At 37.6% G+C, this 18904-nt stretch overlaps 2 protein-coding genes across 2 annotated transcripts; one reads left to right on the top strand and one right to left on the bottom strand.

Annotated features, from left to right (window-relative positions):
• Positions 381 to 9209, top strand: LOC18603755 (pleiotropic drug resistance protein 3). Its single transcript, XM_018119401.1, has 24 exons — positions 381 to 1796; positions 2142 to 2265; positions 2461 to 2546; positions 2865 to 2949; positions 3118 to 3277; positions 3373 to 3449; positions 3526 to 3579; positions 3654 to 3744; positions 3948 to 4249; positions 4333 to 4614; positions 4710 to 5023; positions 5125 to 5285; positions 5358 to 5461; positions 5546 to 5699; positions 5794 to 5925; positions 6048 to 6121; positions 6212 to 6544; positions 6669 to 6959; positions 7224 to 7307; positions 7487 to 7620; positions 7924 to 8151; positions 8243 to 8414; positions 8501 to 8755; positions 8847 to 9209. The coding sequence occupies exons 1-24, from the start codon at positions 1519 to 1521 to the stop codon at positions 9111 to 9113; spliced, it is 4242 nt and encodes a 1413-aa protein (XP_017974890.1). The 5' UTR covers positions 381 to 1518; the 3' UTR covers positions 9114 to 9209.
• On the bottom strand, positions 9298 to 18146 carry LOC18603756 (pleiotropic drug resistance protein 3). Its single transcript, XM_018119400.1, is given in 23 exon segments — positions 9298 to 9634; positions 9786 to 10040; positions 10120 to 10291; positions 10410 to 10637; positions 10828 to 10961; positions 11081 to 11164; positions 11322 to 11612; positions 11706 to 12038; positions 12132 to 12205; positions 12298 to 12438; positions 12525 to 12678; positions 12991 to 13094; positions 13195 to 13355; positions 13689 to 14002; positions 14107 to 14388; positions 14470 to 14771; positions 14904 to 14994; positions 15090 to 15143; positions 15631 to 15945; positions 16561 to 16648; positions 16841 to 16923; positions 17414 to 17537; positions 17657 to 18146. Coding segments are annotated over 23 exon segments (4443 nt in total). The 5' UTR covers positions 18049 to 18146; the 3' UTR covers positions 9298 to 9367.

Consider the following 18904-nt stretch of genomic DNA (forward strand, 5'->3'; position numbering starts at 1 on the left):
TCCAAGCTAGGATTGATTGTTCGGTGTGTAAAGAAGAAATCAGTCTATCTGTGGCCTGCAGAGCTGGAAAAGACGGATTCTTGAATGCACCTCCCTCCCTGTCTTGTTACCTGTGCTAGGCCCACAAGGCAAGCCCCTCTTGTAATCTGATTTTTTTCAGACGAATGAACATGCAATTCGAACTTGGACTTCAACATTAAATTTCTTTCTGGCTTCTTTTGGGCCAGTAAGAAAGATTCTTGCGGCTTGGGAGCCATACCATGGGCCGAGTGGGGCTGGTGTTCATTCCATAAGCAATACCTGTCCCTGTGTGGACAGTGTTTGTTTTAACTTGATGCTCCCGACACGACGTGCCGTCAATTGATCAAGTATTTTGAGAGCTTTTATCTGCTTGTAGTGCTCCTAAGAGACGATTGCTTATAGTGTCGTATATTTGCTTGCATCAGGTGTCTTGCATCACCATATATCATTGGTGCCTTTAGTTGATGAAATGAGCATATTTCACTAACAAAGAGTCACATCAGAGTCTGGATTTACACTATCTTTTACTTTCCTTTGTGTTTAATTGCATCAAATTGGAAAACTACTCTTTGAGAAAGGCGTAGCTCAGGACAAAAGAGCAATAGTTTTAGTGGGCATTTTGGCCCACATACTGAAAGAACAGAAAAACAGTATGTTCACATTTTAAACTTATTTTGCATTGTAAAGCCTATAAACATTACTAGTAATACAGCTTCTTCTAATCTGTTTCCAAGCCCATATATCCCCTCTTCAAGTAGCACCTATTGAAGAAATAAGGTTATATCTGGTACAGTTTTACGTGTAACTTTAGGATTGCTCCACAGAAAAGAAAGTCATTCAAGATACCTGGCTTGACTAGCAGATAACCCTGATAAAAACTGTAGACAGAAAATTAGAATATGACGATGATATTGACCGAAAAGATAGTATTTAATGGAATGTCCCTTTAGTTCACCTACTACAACTTAACTCTATTTTGACTGCTCAAAAACGATTAGTTGATCCACCTGCTAATCTTATGGAGTTCCCACTTTCTTTGAAGATCCAAGACTTAATCTCTTTGTTATTTATAAGTTAGTATGATTATAGAAAAATCTTAAGCAATTTAAGAAAGCCTCTATGAACTTGGGAGTAAAGCGAAATGTGAAAGGGGAAGGGGGGCGGGGGTTCTCCCTTGTTAAAGGATCTAAATAAAGTAGAGGACTCCTTTTTCTTGTTTTCTATCTTTTCCTCCTTTCCTTTGTGTTTTCATTTACGGGGTTAACCTTTGTTTCTGTTGTCGCTGCTTTTGCCAGCCAAAAGCTCTTTGGGGACAATATTAAGACGAATCCACTAGGCAATAGCTCTTTGGGGTTTAGTGCCTATAAGCTATCTCATCAATTAAATTATTTACGTACTAACCCTGCTTAAATCAATTATTCATATGCCCAAAGGGAACTGGCTTGCCTTGCATGTTCTTCCAAGCCCAAGTGAGTGAGAAGAAGGAAAAGTTTTGATATGAGCACGGGTTCCATAATCGAGGAGGAAAAGGAAGTCCAGTTGCAGTGGGCTGCAATTGAAAAACTTCCAACATTCAAACGAATTAGAACTTCACTGTTTGATATTAATCATGGAAGTGAACAAGGAAATGGTGAAATAGAATCGGAAGGCAAGAGGGTGACTGATGTTACAAAGCTTGGAGCCGTTGAAAGGCAACTTTTCATTGAGAAGCTTATCAAGCACATTGAGAATGACAATCTTCAGCTGCTGCGCAAGATAAGGGAAAGGATTGACAGGTATTTCTGTTTCCAGGATGTAATAAATTGAAGTAGCTGCTATACTATACTATACTATACTATACTATACTATATATGTGAAAGAAATCCAGAAAAGCCAGCTGACAAATATATTGGCGGTTGATCACTAAGCTCTATGATGATGCCACATCCAAATAAGCAAAACATTCACTCAAATTCTTTTTAAAATGATCAACCTTGGGGGTTCATGCAAGCTGATATTTTACCATTAGTTACTTAGTTGACTGTTTCATTCTTTTCGTAATTTGAACCATTTGTTAGCTGAGTGTATGCAATATCAATATGTGAATTATGGTGTTAAATTGACAACGTAATTTCTTACAGAGTTAATGTCAAACTACCGACTGTGGAGGTCCGATACAAGAATCTGTCCATTGAAGCAGAGTGTGAGATTGTTCAGGGGAAGCCTCTCCCTACACTGTGGAACTCTCTAGTTAGCTCATTATCAGTAAGTACATAGCTTTTCTGCTCTCATACTTTTAAATTTATGATCCCGTTGATGGAACCTTGTGTTTTGAAGTAAAGAGATGAGTTTTGAAAGAAACTAGGTGATTCATCAAGAACACTTCTTTTATGCTATACCAAACAGCTAAAACTTTTGTCCCAACAATTTAGTGGATTTATGATATATACATTTGAACAGATTTTTACAAAGATGACAAGGATCAAGCTTCAAGAAGCCAAGAGGATCATTCTAAGAGATGTCAGTGGCATCATCAAGCCATCAAGGTAATCTGGATTGCATGATTGGAGAAGATTTTCATTTGAACTGAGGACTAATATATGTCATGTAGTAGCTTATGTAGTGAAGATTTTCAAGATTATCATTGTTTCTTTCAATATAGAAAGAATAGACTGCTGTTTTATTACCATAATATCAGACAGACAACAAAATTTTGCATAAAGTAGATCTAAATAGATCCAATTTGTCACTAGGCGAAGTTCTTTAAATAAGAAGCCAAGCATTTTTGAAGAACTATCAGAAATTTGAGCATTTATATAAAGCGAATAAAAGGCTTTCACTCATGAAGCGCTTGTTTGATGCAGGCTTACTCTTCTTCTTGGACCTCCAGGTTGTGGGAAAACCACATTATTGCTGGCTCTAGCAGGAAAGTTAGACCAATCCCTCAAGGTTGGCATTTCATCATACCAACAATTAACTGATCAATATCAAAGTCCAGATTTAAGGGTTTTTGTTTTATTTATATTTTTATTAATAGTAATGTAATACAATTCCATATATCTGAACCAACTCATTTTAGCTTTCTTCATAATGACCCTCTTATTGTCCTTGTTACAGGTCACAGGTGAAATCTCTTATAATGGTTATAGTCTACATGACTTTGTTCCTCAGAAAACTTCAGCCTATATAAGCCAATATGACCTGCACATTCCTGAGATGACTGTGAGAGAAATAGTAGACTTTTCAGCGCAATGCCAGGGTGTTGGAAGCAGGGCAGGTGAGGTTCCTCTCTTCCTCTAAATACCCATCACCCATCACAGTGATGTTGTGCACTAACAATTGAATATACAAATTCCATTTATTGCTGTAAAGATATAATGATGGAGGTTAGCAAAAGAGAAAAGGAAGCAGGCATTGTCCCTGATCCTGATGTTGATACCTACATGAAGGTAAGTGTGAAAACGTATAACTCTACTTCTATTCATATTTAGAACTCAGGTGACAGTAATTCGATCACACTTACAGGCAATTTCAGTTGAAGGACAGAGAAGCAATCTACAAACAGATTACGTTTTAAAGGTAATCACTATTTTCAAGTGTAGCTGATGTTTTGTCTACTCTAAAACATAAACTGAAGCACTATGGTTTCTCAGATACTTGGCCTGGATATCTGTGCTGATATCATGGTTGGTGATGCAATGAGAAGAGGCATATCAGGTGGTCAGAGAAAAAGGCTGACAACAGGTAGGAAAGAAGAGAGTATACTTTCTTGAAGACCTTCATTTTGACTACAAATTCTGCATATATATGCCAAAGAATATAGAAATTAGTGATTGCTTACTCCTGTAAAGTATATACCCTATGCTTCAGCTGAAATGAAAAACAAGAAATGCCCGTGCAGAAAGGCTTCTCTCAATCCAAATTTCCTTGTCTGCTTTACATGACAGGAGAGATGATTGTAGGCCCCACAAAAGCTCTTTTCATGGATGAAATATCAACTGGATTAGATAGCTCTACAACCTTTCAGATTGTTACCTATCTTCAGCAATTGGTGCACATCAGCAATGTAACAGCATTGGTTTCACTTCTTCAGCCCGCACCTGAAACATTTAACTTATTTGATGATGTGCTGCTGATGGCAGAGGGGAAAATTGTATACCATGGTCCTCGTAGCAATGTGCTTGGCTTTTTCAAGGATTGTGGTTTCAAATGCCCTGAAAGAAAGGGTGTCGCAGACTTCCTCCAGGAGGTGTGACCAACAAATTATTCTTTTCCCTCTTATTTGCATCAATGCAAAATGGCTTGACATTTTATACTCTTAATCATTTTCAGGTGATCTCCAAGGAAGATCAAGCACAATACTGGTGTGATCCTGACACTCCTTACAATTATGTTTCAGTGGATCAATTTTCTCAAATATTCAAAACAAGTTATTTAGGAGAAAAATTAGAAGAGGAGCTCTCAAAGCCGTTTGACAAATTACAAGGCCAAAACAATGCTTTATCATTCACCAAATACTCTTTGGGTAAATGGGAATTATTCAAAGCCTGCGTGGATAGAGAGCTGCTTCTCATGAAGCGGAATTCATTTGTCTATGTATTCAAAACAGCACAGGTTAGGTTATATTAGCAAAGACTTCCTACTCTGATTCTTCTGCAGCTACTTCCAAATGCCTCCAACTTATATGTTTCAACCCCCTTTGAACACAGCTCGTAATCACTGCATTCATGACAATGACAGTATTTATACGTACTCAGATCAAAGTGGACTTGATAAGTGCAAACTATTTGATGGGTTCTATGTACTATACACTTGTCAGACTCATGACTAATGGTGTTGCAGAGCTGTCCTTGACAGTCATCAGACTTCCTATTGTCGACAAACAAAGAGCATTCTACCTGTACCCACCATGGGCTTATTCTATCCCAGCCTCCATCTTAAAGATTCCTCTATCACTAGCTGATTCTATGCTTTGGACAGCTATAACTTACTATGTTATTGGCTATAGTCCTGAAGTGGAAAGGTAAATGTTGTTTTATAATCTGAGGACATCAATATCATGGTGGACTGTCTCTGTTTCATTCTACTTACATTCTGATTCATCTAACACCTATGGATTTCTAGGTTTTTTTGCCAGTTTCTTCTACTATTTGCCCTGCATCAAGCATCAACATCCATGTGTCGCTTCATTGCCTCAGTTTTTCGTACAATGGTTGTTGCAACAACTGTTGGTTCTGTGATTTTGGTACTGATGTTCATCTTTGGGGGCTTCATTCTTCCGCGATGTAAGTCAAGACATTCTTTCTTTTTCCAAAGCTCAACAGCTAGACTAATGGGCAGAGCTCTTTTCTGTACAGCTGCTTTACCACCTTGGTTGAGGTGGGGATTCTGGCTTTCTCCCATGACATACGGGGAAATAGGTATATCACTGAATGAATTCCTTGCTCCACGCTGGCAAAAGGTGCAGTTATGATGACAGAAACTATTCATTCCTAGTTAGGGGCATTGATTGATTAATAACTTGGGGTTTGATATCATTTTGTAGGTCTCAGAGGGAAATTCAACCATAGGGAAGGATGTTCTAACCAGTCATGGCTTGAATTTTGAAGGCTATTTCTATTGGATATCATTTGGGGCATTGCTTGGCTTCACATTACTTTTTGAATTTGGATTTATATTAGCTTTAACTTACTTAAAACGTAAGTCCATTTTAATCAATTATCTGCACAAAAAAACAAAAAAAAGAAGAAGATTTTCTCTGCTCATCTACCTGTAGTTTTTTTGATGATGCAGCTCCAAAGATGTCTCAAGCTATAATATCAAAGAAAATCTGGTTCTCTCAAATTCACCAAAGAGAACCTGGCAAGGTTACTACAGAGGTAGACACTGGGTCAACTGCTGTTCCTCAAACTACACCAGAAACAAGTAAGATAAAATTGTTGCTAAAATTGTTGCTAAAATTGTTGCTTAATATTGAACATTCAATATAATGAACAACAACCTTTCATTTTATACAATATGATGCAAATATATGATTGGTGATACAGCGAGAAAGGTCCTCCCATTTCAGCCATTAACTGTAGCATTCAAGGATGTGCGATATTCTGTAGATACGCCTATGGTAATTAAGTTAAACCATTGGTATGGAATAACTATAATGAATTTTTAGATCCAAGAAGTTTTATCTTCATTATTTGTTCCTTCTGCTCAGGAAATGAGAAAGCACGGGTTCAAGGAGAAGAAGCTTCAGCTACTTCATGATATTACAGGAGCATTTAGGCCTGGGATTCTTACAGCTCTGATGGGTGCCAGTGGAGCTGGGAAAACAACTCTCATGGATGTTCTTTCCGGAAGGAAAACTTGTGGAATCATTGAAGGAGATATAAGAATAGGAGGGTATCCTAAAATCCAGAAGACATTTGCAAGAATATCAGGATACTGTGAGCAGAATGACACACACTCTCCCCAGATTGCTGTTGAAGAATCCATCGTTTTTTCAGCATGGCTGCGGTTACCTCCAGAGACCGACGTGAAAACAAGAAGAGTATGGCGTTCTCTCCAAAAATATCTACAAAAGGCGGAATTTTTACTATTGAACAGATTTCATTATGATGAAAACCTGCAAAAAAGTACTCTTTCAAGCTGTCTATTCTTAATCTGTCATGCAGAGATTTGTAGAAGAAGTCATTGAAACTATGGAGCTTCATGATATAAGAGATTACTTGGTTGGCACACCTGGCCAGAGTGGCCTGTCTACTGAACAGCGTAAAAGGCTAACAATTGCAGTGGAGCTTGTTTCTAATCCATCAGTTATATTCATGGATGAGCCCACATCAGGTTTAGATGCCAGAGCAGCTGCTATTGTGATGCGTGCAGTAAAGAATGTAGCCGATACAGGAAGGACAATAGTTTGTACCATCCACCAACCAAGCATTGATGTGTTTGAGGCATTCGATGAGGTACAGGTTACTGTCTTCTTCATATAAGTGTAACTTATGTTGCACACTATTATAAAATGGTGGAGGCGAAATAAGCTAAGAGTGGCATTTTGCAACTTGCTTTGATGCCATTTTCATTGATTTTCTGATATTTCATGCAGACACATGTAGCAACAAAGTCAATATTCATAGGAACAAAGAACTAATCATTACACCAGTTTTCCTCCTTGTTGCCACTGTTGGTACCATCTTTTAGTTACTAATAGAGACTACCTGTTCCTGCAGTTGATTCTAATAAAAACCGGAGGGCAGATTATTTATTCCGGAGAGTTAGGTCATCATTCATGCAAACTTATCAAATACTTCGAGGTATGCAAATATTACCAGCAGTCTGCTTTTTTGTTAACTTCTCCATAGATTATCGATTTTCAATTTATCTGTGAGAATGTTTTAGTCCACTAAATTGTGTGCACATATAATAGCAACCTGGGCATGTACTTTTATATTTTTTAAATTGCTGACAATTTAAAACAATCACTATCTGAAAGGGTATTCCTGGTGTCCAAAAGATCAAAGATAATTATAATCCAGCTACATGGATGTTAGAAGTTACATCTGCATCAGTGGAAGCAGAACTCAAATTAGACTTTGCCAGCATTTATAAGGAGTCTCATCTGTACAAGTGAGTAAATGACTACATTATTTGTTGGATTTCAATGGTAAGGACTTTATGTCAGATTTAAAATTTGTTAAGCGGTTATACAAGCAATCATCATCCTGTTCTTGGTATACTGAGCTCTTCTATTTGCACATTTTCACCTAAGTGATTTAGGTGCATTGTCAAGCATGCATCTAGAGGTTACTGATTAATACTCTACTTTAGAATTGATTCATAACTCAGTCTGTGCATACACCATAGTAAGTTTGTGCAAGTTGAATTTTCCCAAAATTAATCTTAGTTGTTACAATTCTCATTCATTAACAGGGAAACTTTAGAATTGGTGAGACAGTTAAGTGAACCTCAGCCAGGTTCAAAAGACTTGCACTTTCCCACTCGTTTTCCACAAGGTAGATGGGTACAGTTTAAGGCTTGCCTGTGGAAACAACACTTATCTTATTGGAGAAGTCCTGAATACAATCTGGATCGTTTCATATTTATGCTTGTATCGTCCCTGTTGTTTGGAGCAGTCTTTTGGCAAAAAGCAAAACAAATGTAAGCATACAATGAAAGGGGAGAAGAAAAAAAAGAGATACAAGTTTGACATGCATAAATGACTAACAATATTTTTATTGTTTTTCTGAAGCAACAACGAACAGGATTTATTTAACATACTTGGATCAATGTACATTGCTGTCATATTCTTGGGCATAAACAATTGTTCAACAGTTCTACCATATGTGGCAACTGAGCGCACTGTTTTATACCGGGAACAATTTGCTGGAATGTACTCTCCCTGGGCTTATTCATTTGCACAGGTAACACTACTCCAATAATCTAGGATATGCTTGAATGTTGCGATGGTTTATGCATAATGATAGGGTCAACATTTTGAACATTACAGGTGGCAATCGAAATACCTTATGTAGCATTGCAAGCAATCCTGTATACTGTGATTACATATCCTGCAATAGGGTATTATTGGTCAGCATACAAGGTCCTTTGGTACTTGTATGCATCATTCTGCACATTGCTATATTTCGTATATCTCGGGATGCTTATGGTTTCGTTGAGCTCGAATATGGAAATGGCCTCCATATTGGCGACTGCTGTCTACACCATATTGAATCTTTTCTCTGGGTTCCTTATGCCAGGACCGGTAAACCCTTTAATTTTCCATCTCCTCTTCTTATGTTATTCACAATTCATGAATTCTCTTCCAAGCAGAAGATAACAACTATATTATGCAGGAAATTCCCAAGTGGTGGATTTGGTGCTATTGGATTTGCCCAACATCTTGGTCCCTAAGTGGCCTCCTGACTGCACAGTATGGAAACATTGACAGAGAGGTATCTGTATTTGGGAAGCTCAAAACTGCTACTTCTTTCCTAGAAGATTATTATGGTTTTCGTCATGATCATTTAGCCCTTGTTGCTGTTGTTCTCTTTGCTTTTCCGGTTGCCTTTGCATCCCTTTTTGCCTATTGCATAGGAAAACTAAATTTCCAGAAGAGCTGACTGCAGCATTGCAGGGAAAAACTGTATAGACAGGTAAGACATTTGGATGGCTGCGTATAATAAGATTACCAAAGATGGTTTCCTTGGATGTGGACACTAGACAGCATCCTGATGTTAAGCAGACTTTTGATTGCACTTAAAAACTTAGGTTTAGTGAATTTGCATTATATTGGAATAAATGGGATGATGTAAATTTAGTAACTTGATTGTTCAGCATCTTTCTTTATTTATACAAAATACCAGCAGTAGAGCTTCTACCTCCTTTGGAAATTTAATCTCCCAATACAATAAGCAAAGAGAGAAGCAAACAGAACAGGGAAGATGATGAGAACAAAAGCAACAACTCCTAAAAAGTTTGGATGAAAACCAAAATAATCTTCTAAGAAAGCAGAGACCGTCTTAGTTTCTCCAAAAACCAGAATTTCTTTACCAATGTCCCCGTACTGCGAGGTGAGCATGGCATTCAGTGACCAAGACGTGGGCGATAAATAATACAGCCAGAGCCACCACTTTGGCATTTTCTGCAACAAGGCATGAACTAATCAGAAACATGTTCTGCGGTTTCTATCATTTCCATGCATGAGAATGGGACCAGGTTTGATTGACCCGATCTCCCAAAGGCAGGAACCATTCAAGTAGTTACTGTATAGATTAGATAGTTTAGAAGCTTACTGGTCTTGGCATAATGAACCCAGAGAACAGATTTAGCACGCAGTAGGCAGACGAGGCCACAATGAAGGCCACCTGAATGTTTGGTGTCAATGACACCATCATCATCCCTAGGTAGGTGAAGCACAGCAGTGAACAGAACATGCTGTAAAATGACCAGAATATTTTATAGGCTGACCAGTAGTAGCCAATCATTGGATATGTGATGATCACATATAGAAACGCAAGGGTAAGCAAGTACGGAATCTCAATTACGACCTACAAATTCAAAACCCATGTCATTAGGGAAAACCTTCAACTTAATTGCTCAAATTTAAGTGATGAGGGAAGTTTAAACCTGTGCAAATGAGTAGGCCCACGAATTGTACATTCCTGCAAATGTTTCCCGGTACAGAACTGTCCGCTGCATTGAAATCAAGGGTTGGACTGTCGAGCAACTGTTTATGCCAAAGAAGATTTGTGCTGAATACATCAAACCAAGAACATTGAATAGGTCTTGTTGGTTATCTCTACAAAAAACAAGAAGGGGATATCACATCAGTCATTGTCTGATGGAATGCTCTTCCAACCATTTATCATTAACATTCAGAGATTGAATGCAAAGGTGTAAGAAAGATTGTTACTCACATTTTCTTTCCTTGCTGCCAGAACAGTACGCCAAAGAGAACAGATGAGGCAGACAAGAAAAAAATGCGCGTCAAATTGTATGAAGGACTTCTCCAGTAAGACAAGTGCTGTTTCCACAGGCATGCTTTGAACTGCTCCCAACCATTCTGAGGAAAGCGACTAGGAAATTGCAGGTCTTTAGAACCAGGAGGTGGTGAACTCAACTGCTTAACCAACTCTTTATTTTCCCTGTAGTAAGAAGGCCAAAAGAGTTACATGCAAGCCAAAATTGAAAATTCCATATGAAGTGAATATCTTTCACCAGATTCATACGTTGTTTACTCATTATTCTATTCAATACAAGCTCATAATGTTGCAGAAAAAAGAAAAATTTTAGTACAAAATTTTTCCAGTAAATCGACAAAGTGCATGTACTTACTTGAACAAAGTGGAGCTCTTATAAATATCGGCAAAATCTATGCCAGTTTCAGCCTCTGCAGATTTAGAAGTAACTTCTAACATCCATGTCGCTGGATTATAATTGTCTTTAATCTTGGGCACTCCAGGGATGTTCTACAGCAACAGTAGCAGAAAGGGAATGTTCATGAGCAATAATTTGTTTCCCAGAGTATTTTGTATCAGACAATAATGGAAAAAATGCACCAACCATCATAGTTCTGAAGTAAGCTGACCTGAAAGTACTCAATAACTCGACTTGAGTGATGACCCAGTGGTCCAGAATAGATGATGCATCCTCCAGTTTTCATTAAAATCAACTGCCATGAGAGAAGGACAAAATGAGGGGCCTTTTTTTTTTCTTTGTCCCTCTTGGGGATAGTACAGAGGAAAGCTCGGAAAATCCTTCTTCAGAAAAAGGTGGCAGTTAACTTAAATCCCATTTTACATTAAAAGGAAGGATACAAATTACTCTACCTCATCAAATGCCTCGAAGATATGAATACTAGGTTGGTGGATAGTGCAAACAACAGTTCTTCCAGTTTCAACAACATTCTTCACTGCTCTCATAACAATCGCAGCTGCTCTTGCATCTAAACCTGAAGTGGGTTCATCCATAAACATAATGGATGGATTGGCAACTAGCTCGACGGCTATGGTCAGCCTTTTACGCTGCTCAGTAGATAACCCATTGACTCCAGGCATGCCTACTAAAGAATCTTTGATTTCATCAAGCTCTATTGTTTCAAGTACTTCATTTACAAAGTCCTGAAAAAAAAAAAAAAAGAGCAAATTATCGAATTCCCAAGTTTGCAAGATCAAATAAGAAAACATTATTATTTTCCAAGAAAGGTATCATACAGCTTTAGTTTTTAAATCAATATGAGATGGAAGACGCAGCCAAGCAGAAAATATTAGTGATTCTTCTACAGTGATTTGGGGAGAATGTATATCAGTTTGCTCGCAGTAGCCTGATACCCTGGCAAATATATCTTGAACTTTCAGATACCCACCAATTCTAATCTCTCCTTCAATTGTACCGCCAGTTTTCCTTCCAGAAAGAACATCCAGAAGTGTTGTTTTACCTGCTCCACTGACACCCATCAATGCTGTTAAGATACCAGGTCTGAATGCACCAGTGATATCGGAGAGAAGCCGCAGCTTTCTCTGCTTAAAACCTCGTTTTCTCATTTCCTGATACAAAAATAATGAGACCAGATACCCCAAAACTAGAATATTTACAACTACATTGGAGTTACAGAGTAAATCTAGCTGTAGGATTGTTACCAAAGGGGTATCAACATAGTACTGCACATCCTGGAATGCCACAGCTAGGGGCTCGAAAGGCAAAACCATTTTTCCTGTAAAAATTGAACACAATTTTAGATTAACTACACATTTGATGTTAAAGAGCAATATAGACAATACAAACACCAGTATTAAACATGCTCACCTTTTCTAGTTCCTGCAATACTTCCAGTGTCAGCAGTGCTTTTGCTTTCTTTGTGTATACTACTACTATGTCTGCCATCTTCTAGTCCTTGTAGTTGAGAGTATCTTTCAAAAGAAATTATAGCACGAGACTTTCCTGGAGCTGAACGTATTTCAACGAATGGATTAGCGCATATGCGCAAAATATTTGTAGGAGAGGACCTCTCCGGCAGTGCAAGATAAACTTACGCTTCAAGAAAGTCAAAGCCAAGGTAAATATAGCATTGAAAAGCACTGTGAATCCAAATAAAGCTGCAATAGATATCCAGTAAAAGTAGCTGTCAAAGTTCAATCCTCGACTTTCTAAAGTTTGTTGTCCTGCGGTTGTGTTTCCAAACTTAACCTATAAACAAAGTTAAAGAACTCATCATTGATGGAGGCTCTGATAGATCACAATCATTAAAGATAAGAAGCAGCAAATGGGAAAAAAAAAAGCTTCCAAAATCCTATTCAAGCGGCTGCTACATGTTAGCACTAGTTTTTCTTGTGCTCAGCTCCTGCCAAAGTCCAAACTGAGATTTAAGCTTAAACTTTTCAAGGAAAAATTTTCTTGGACACGAGAAATTTAAAAGAAAAAGTTGAAGAGGAAGCAATGCAAGCAGCTTCACGGAACCAACTCAAGCAGCCTGCAATTTTTTGAGTAGTCAAATGTTACCTTTCCCCACCGATGAGCAAGAAATTCATTCAAGGTCAAGCCTATCTCCCCATATGACATGGGATCAAGCCAAAATCCCCATTTTAACCAAGGCGGCATAGATGCTGCAACCATATAAGGGGGAAAATGAAAGATAAAATTCTGAGCATTTATCTAAGCAAAGGATAGTCACATTAATTTGTGAAGAGCATTTAATGATATTACCTTTTGGGACAATGAAGCCTCCAAATGATGAAATAATCAGTAGTATTACAGAGCCAGCAGTTGTAGAAGCAACTATAGTTTGGGAGAACGAGGCAATTAAACGGAACATGGATATTGATGATAGGTGCACTCCAAAACATACGAGGAACTGGCGGAAGAACCTGATAGGAACAATACAATATACAAATGAGACACACAGACATACAAATGAATTCAAAATTTATAACTTCAGTACTTTGAAAAGTGAACTGTCAATGCAGGAGTTAAATACATGCTGTGTTATTCTTGATTTAATCCATATGTGTTTAATCTAAAAAACAAAAGAAGCTCATTGCTATGCTCCATATAATGCTAAGAGCTGGATGGTTAAAGTCATCAAGCCTGAAAGTTGATTACTACATCAAAATAGGAGATTCAAAAGTTGGATCTAGACATTATCAACTTCCATTTCAAGTCCATGCAACATAACTAAAAGTTCTATATATGGAACTCACCTTCCAACCTCAGGGCTGTAGCCAATGACATAATAAGTGAGAGAAGTCCATAAAAAGGACTCCAAGAGTGAAAGTGGAAATTTTAGGATTGCTGCAGGAATTGCATAAGCCCACGCAGGATAGAAGCACAACTCTCTCTGTTTGTAGAAAACTTCAAGTCTTGATACGGTCATGCTCAATTCTGGAAATCCATCAACAACTAGTATGATGAGAGTAAAAAATAGAGAACCCATATAATAACTTGCATGGATGAGATCGACAGCCATTTGAGTGCGCAGGAAAATGGTCATGGTCATTGAAGCAACTATGACAAGCTGCAGAGAAAAATAATCCAACAATATTGCGTTTAGCTATGAAAGATAAATATGTAAGTTGATCATAGATAATGAAAGTCTAATTCAAACATGATATTGATTACCTGTACAGACTTAGACACATACACAACAGAATTCCTCTTCATTAGAAGGAATTCCCTCATTGAGCAAGTTTTAAACAGTTCCCATTTACTTAGCGAGTATGTTTTGAACGATAAAGAATCTTTGCCACTTTGAGTCTTGTTAAATGGCTTTGAAAGCTCCTCATCTAGACTCAAGCCAATCTTACATTCTTTGAACTTTTGGATGAACTGGTCAACAGAAACATAGCTGTAAGGTAGTTCTTTATGGTACCAATACTGCACTTGATCTTTTCTAGAGATTACCTGACCCAGATAAAAAGGGAAACCATCTAAGAAATGAATGAAAAGATGGAAATAAGACAACTATGAACCTCATAAGTATACCTCCTGAAGGAAGTCAGCAATGCCCTTTCTTTCTGGGCACTTAAATCCACAGTCCTCAAAAAATTTGCAAATAGTAGTGCGTGGGCCATGATACACAACTTTCCCTTCTGCCATCAGAATAACGTCATCAAAGAGATCAAAGGTCTCTGGTGCAGGCTGAAGAAGTGAAATCAATGCAGTAGCATCAGTGATATGCGCCAAATGCTGAAGGCAGGATATAATCTGAAAAGTGGTTGAACTGTCAAGGCCATTTGATATTTCATCCATGAATAAAGCTTTTGTTGGCCCCACAATCATCTCCCCTGCACTTAAAAGAAAATTGATCCTATTCAACCGAATACCTGGACTTTTATCTGCACTGCATTCTCCAAACAGTTTCTTGCCAAGCAACCAAATGACACAAACCAGAAAGTCTACCCTCAAATATACACTACCTGTTGTCAATCTCTTCTTTTCACCACCTGAGATTCCTCTTCTTATGGCATCTCCAACCATTATGTCAGAACAGATGTCAAGTCCAAGAATCTGCAAATACGTTTTTTTTTGTAAAGGAAAAAATGCCACATAAATCCATGTTTCAAGAAGATAATAGTAAACAATACTAAGGGATTTTGTCCGACCTTCAGAATATAATCTGTTTGAAGGGTACTTTCCGTACCTTCAACTGATATTGCCTGTAAGAAACAATTTCAGATAAGAGCTACATCAATAGTATACAGAACATTATGCAAAAGAAGGGAAAATCTGTAATAAAATCTTTAAGGAATTGATTTCTATAGTTAAAAGGAATAATCATTTGTTATTTCATAATTATTATTAATACAAAAGTAGCAAAGGAGAGAAAATTGGGCTCAGCTTCAATGAGTTCGTTTTAGTTAGTTACACCAGGTAAAAGCTATCAATTTCATATGAGTCACTCAAACCAAATATGAGTTTTGCAGTTATTACTAGGGATTAAGACACTCTATGGTTTTAGCTGAATTTGGTAGCCAAAGACAATGAGAACACCAGCAACTATACAATGGTTTAATTAGAAGGTGTAAAAGCTTTCTAATTTATGAGTATCTATCTGCATAAAGTAAAAAAAAAAAAAAAAACAGCGCCTCCATTTGAGCAATCTTTTTGAGAATTGAAAATAAAATAGACAAGCTAAATAGTAACCTTCATGTAAGCATCTACATCAGGATTTGGAATTATCCCTGCCCGCTTCTCTCCTCTGATGACTTCCTTCATGATTTCTTTCATAAGCATACAACAGATTAGCAATTTCATAAACAGTAACTTCATCAAAATCACCATTTATACATGGCACTAACCAGCTCTGCTTCCTACACCCTGGAAGCGTGCAGAAAAATCAAGTGTTTCCCTCACTGTCATCTCTGGAGTATGCAGATCATATTGGCTTGTGTAAGTTGAGGTTTTCTGAGGATTAAACTCGTCCAGTCCATAACCATTGTAAGTTATTTCCCCTGCAACCTTTTGCAGAAGAAAAGACAAAGATAATAAGCACATTATAGCTTAGCAGTTGAGAAATTAAAATGCTGTAAGTAGTGGCTTGCAACTTCATATGGTGTTTTGGATCCTTCCCTAGGAAAAATTATAGAAAAATCAGTGGAAGACAGTAAACCAAGATTAACAAACAAAAATGATTCAGGGGAAGAAGTAATAAAAAAAATTATAGCAAGTCCAATCTTAAATCACATAGACACCATGATCACATTTACAGTAAAGCATGGTATGATTTTTACTGAAAACATATTCTGCATTTATCCAAGGAAAACTATCGACAACAATATTAGCTGCAATGTTAATGTGAGCGAATTCACCAAAGTGTCAATTGCCAAATTCAAACTAATAAACCCAGAACCACTGGATAAAGTCTATGCATACGTTACACGACCAATTACTCTAAAACCAAATATCAGTCCATACACCATGGAGTGATAGTGCAGTAATTTTTCCTTTTGCTCTAGTTTTCCTTAAGTTTTTTACTTTGACCCATAACTGCTTGTATAGACTTTAAAATCGAAAGGGTTAAGGAAATGTTAGCATTGGGACTTTAAAATTATTCAAATAAGACATTGATGTCACCTCGAGAGATGATTGCCTTAGTTTCCCAGCAAGCGCCATCAATAATGTAGTTTTGCCACATCCTGGAGGGCCAAGCAATAAAGTCATCCTAGATGGAATGGAATCCAAACAGAAGTTAGTCAACCTTGTTTGAATATGAAAAAAAGGCTTTATCTCTTCCCTTGTTGAATTAAAAATGAAAAGAAAAAGAAAAAGAGAGATCCATTCGAAGGGGGAGCAATAAAATAAATTCCCACCCCTCCCACACTTGATCTTATTATTAATGATTTCGTTGGTCTACCTTCCAGGTTTTAGGATGCCGCTGACATCCTTTAGGATGCTTATCTTGGCTTCTTGTTTTGAACCTAACAGATTGGCTACACCCTGTTACAACATTAGAGAGCATAAATAAAGAAGCAACTTGCAAACTGAAAAAGATATAGAAACTACCATTATAAGAAATTGAAATTGTAAAGTCAAGGTGTAGACATGAGCAAAGACAGGTCAACTACACAAGATTTGATTACAAGCAAGCCAAACAACAGTTTACCAACCACCACAACCTTAAACTGAAGTTTAGCCTTGAGGATCCTTAGCGTGTGGAACAATAAGGCGATAATAGACTAAGATCCCCATAAAATGCACAGTAACATCTGGTTGTCAATTATTTAAGATTTCAATAACCAAAAGCAGAAAAGCCAAGATTGATACATACATAGGATATAAATGCTTGACCCGTATCAGGAACTACTACATATAAGAAAGGCTGAAATTTGTAAATTCCAGGATTTTAGATACTGAAAAATCAAAATGGTGATCTACAAATCTGTTGTAACTTTGGGAATCTATGCATTTAATGAGCACTGGTACTTACAGAAAACACACTTTTAGTGGCATTCCAGAGAGTGGGAAGAGGTTTGCCATGAACCAACTGGCACTCAGCATGAACACACAGATTTTTATACCTCACTTCCACAATAGGCAACTGTACTCCAGCCCTGAAAATTAAACATATTCCAATCATGAATCAGAAAAGAATATCCATCAATGCCATAGCCAAGATACTTTTAACTGAGAGAGATGGAGAGAGCAAAGACGGAAGGGAAAATAACGTTACCTGTCAATTCTGTCCCTAAGCTTTTGCAACAATCGCAGGTTATCATGCTCAATGTGTTTTATGAGATTATCTATGAACATATGCCGCTCATCAGCTCCAAGTTTGGTGACATTAATAACTCGTTTCCCTCTGATATTCCCGGTGTCTGCCTTTCCGTCTTCCCTTTTGTCATCAAACAAAGCCGTAGTAACCCTTTCAAACGTTGGTAGTCTCTGAACTGCGGCCCATTGCAACTCATATTCATCATTATCATCAACTTCACAATGATGTTCAGAAATCACACTACGTAAACTTGACACCTGACTTCTGAATGAGGACCTTATGCTCCTTCCTATCTCTGCTAACTCAATTCGCATGGATTCAATCTCATCCGAACCCTCCAGTTGGGCCATTGTAGGATGAACCAAAGGGTTCCAAACTTGCAGAGAGTCAAAGCCAGAGAGAGAGGTGGATACGTTTATTGTTCTTGGAGGGCTGGAAGCTAATCTGTTACTTTCGAAGACAGAACCCTCCAATTTAGGTAGTGCATTGCGCCTTATATCACATCAGACAAGCAACTGGCTGCTTACAAAAATGCGGGTAGGTATACTTTGTCTGATTTGTGTGTCTCGTGTCTATATTATTAAATGTTTGATTCCTTGCAATTTCTTTTATTTCAGAAGGCTCAGCTTAATAATGTGTAAAACACTGTAAGGAACAGCTTGACATACACGAAATTTATCGACTATTGTCAATGAAAGTGGCAATGACCATCTTATGTAAGCTCACTGTACAAGAAGACTTGGTTTTGGAGACGTGGAAGATGATGTTTTGTGTATTAAATGAAGCTTAACACAGCATATCTAGGAACCAATAGAGAATAAACGAGAATGTGCAGCAAAAACAGAAAATACATAGCTGGAAGAACAAAAGGCTTTTCCAAGCCTGATATGGATTAACTGAGGAATTTATATTTCATACAAGACTTAAAACCTAAGTTGTACACTGCAATACACTATCAGAGGCTAAACATCAGTTCAGCATAAATTAGGTGCAAATCTGACATAAGGCATGACAGCAAGTAATCCGTCATATTACAAAACAGTAAGGCATGGACGCAATTTTGTTGACTTGGCTTAGAGGAGGTCTTTAATGCAAGCCTTAATTCAACACAAGATTTCAGTGTAGCTCCATTGGCTTGGAATTTCCTATTAAAAATTCCCTTCAAGGACCACCATGTGTTTACCTGATTCCATGGTGATCTTTGGA

The sequence above is a fragment of the Theobroma cacao genome, chromosome 4 (genome assembly GCF_000208745.1).
Source record: "Theobroma cacao cultivar B97-61/B2 chromosome 4, Criollo_cocoa_genome_V2, whole genome shotgun sequence".
NCBI lineage: Eukaryota > Viridiplantae > Streptophyta > Magnoliopsida > Malvales > Malvaceae > Theobroma > Theobroma cacao.

What these genes read in the sequence shown, in the direction of transcription:
- LOC18603755 (XM_018119401.1), top strand. Translation starts at nt 1,519, where the DNA reads ATGAGCACGGGTTCCATAATCGAGGAGGAAAAGGAAGTCCAGTTGCAG. An exon ending in TATAGTCCTGAAGTGGAAAG is followed by an intron (nt 5,024 to 5,124) that starts GTAAATGTTGTT and finishes ATGGATTTCTAG; the next exon opens with GTTTTTTTGCCAGTTTCTTC. An exon ending in ATTCTGTAGATACGCCTATG is followed by an intron (nt 6,122 to 6,211) that starts GTAATTAAGTTA and finishes CCTTCTGCTCAG; the next exon opens with GAAATGAGAAAGCACGGGTT.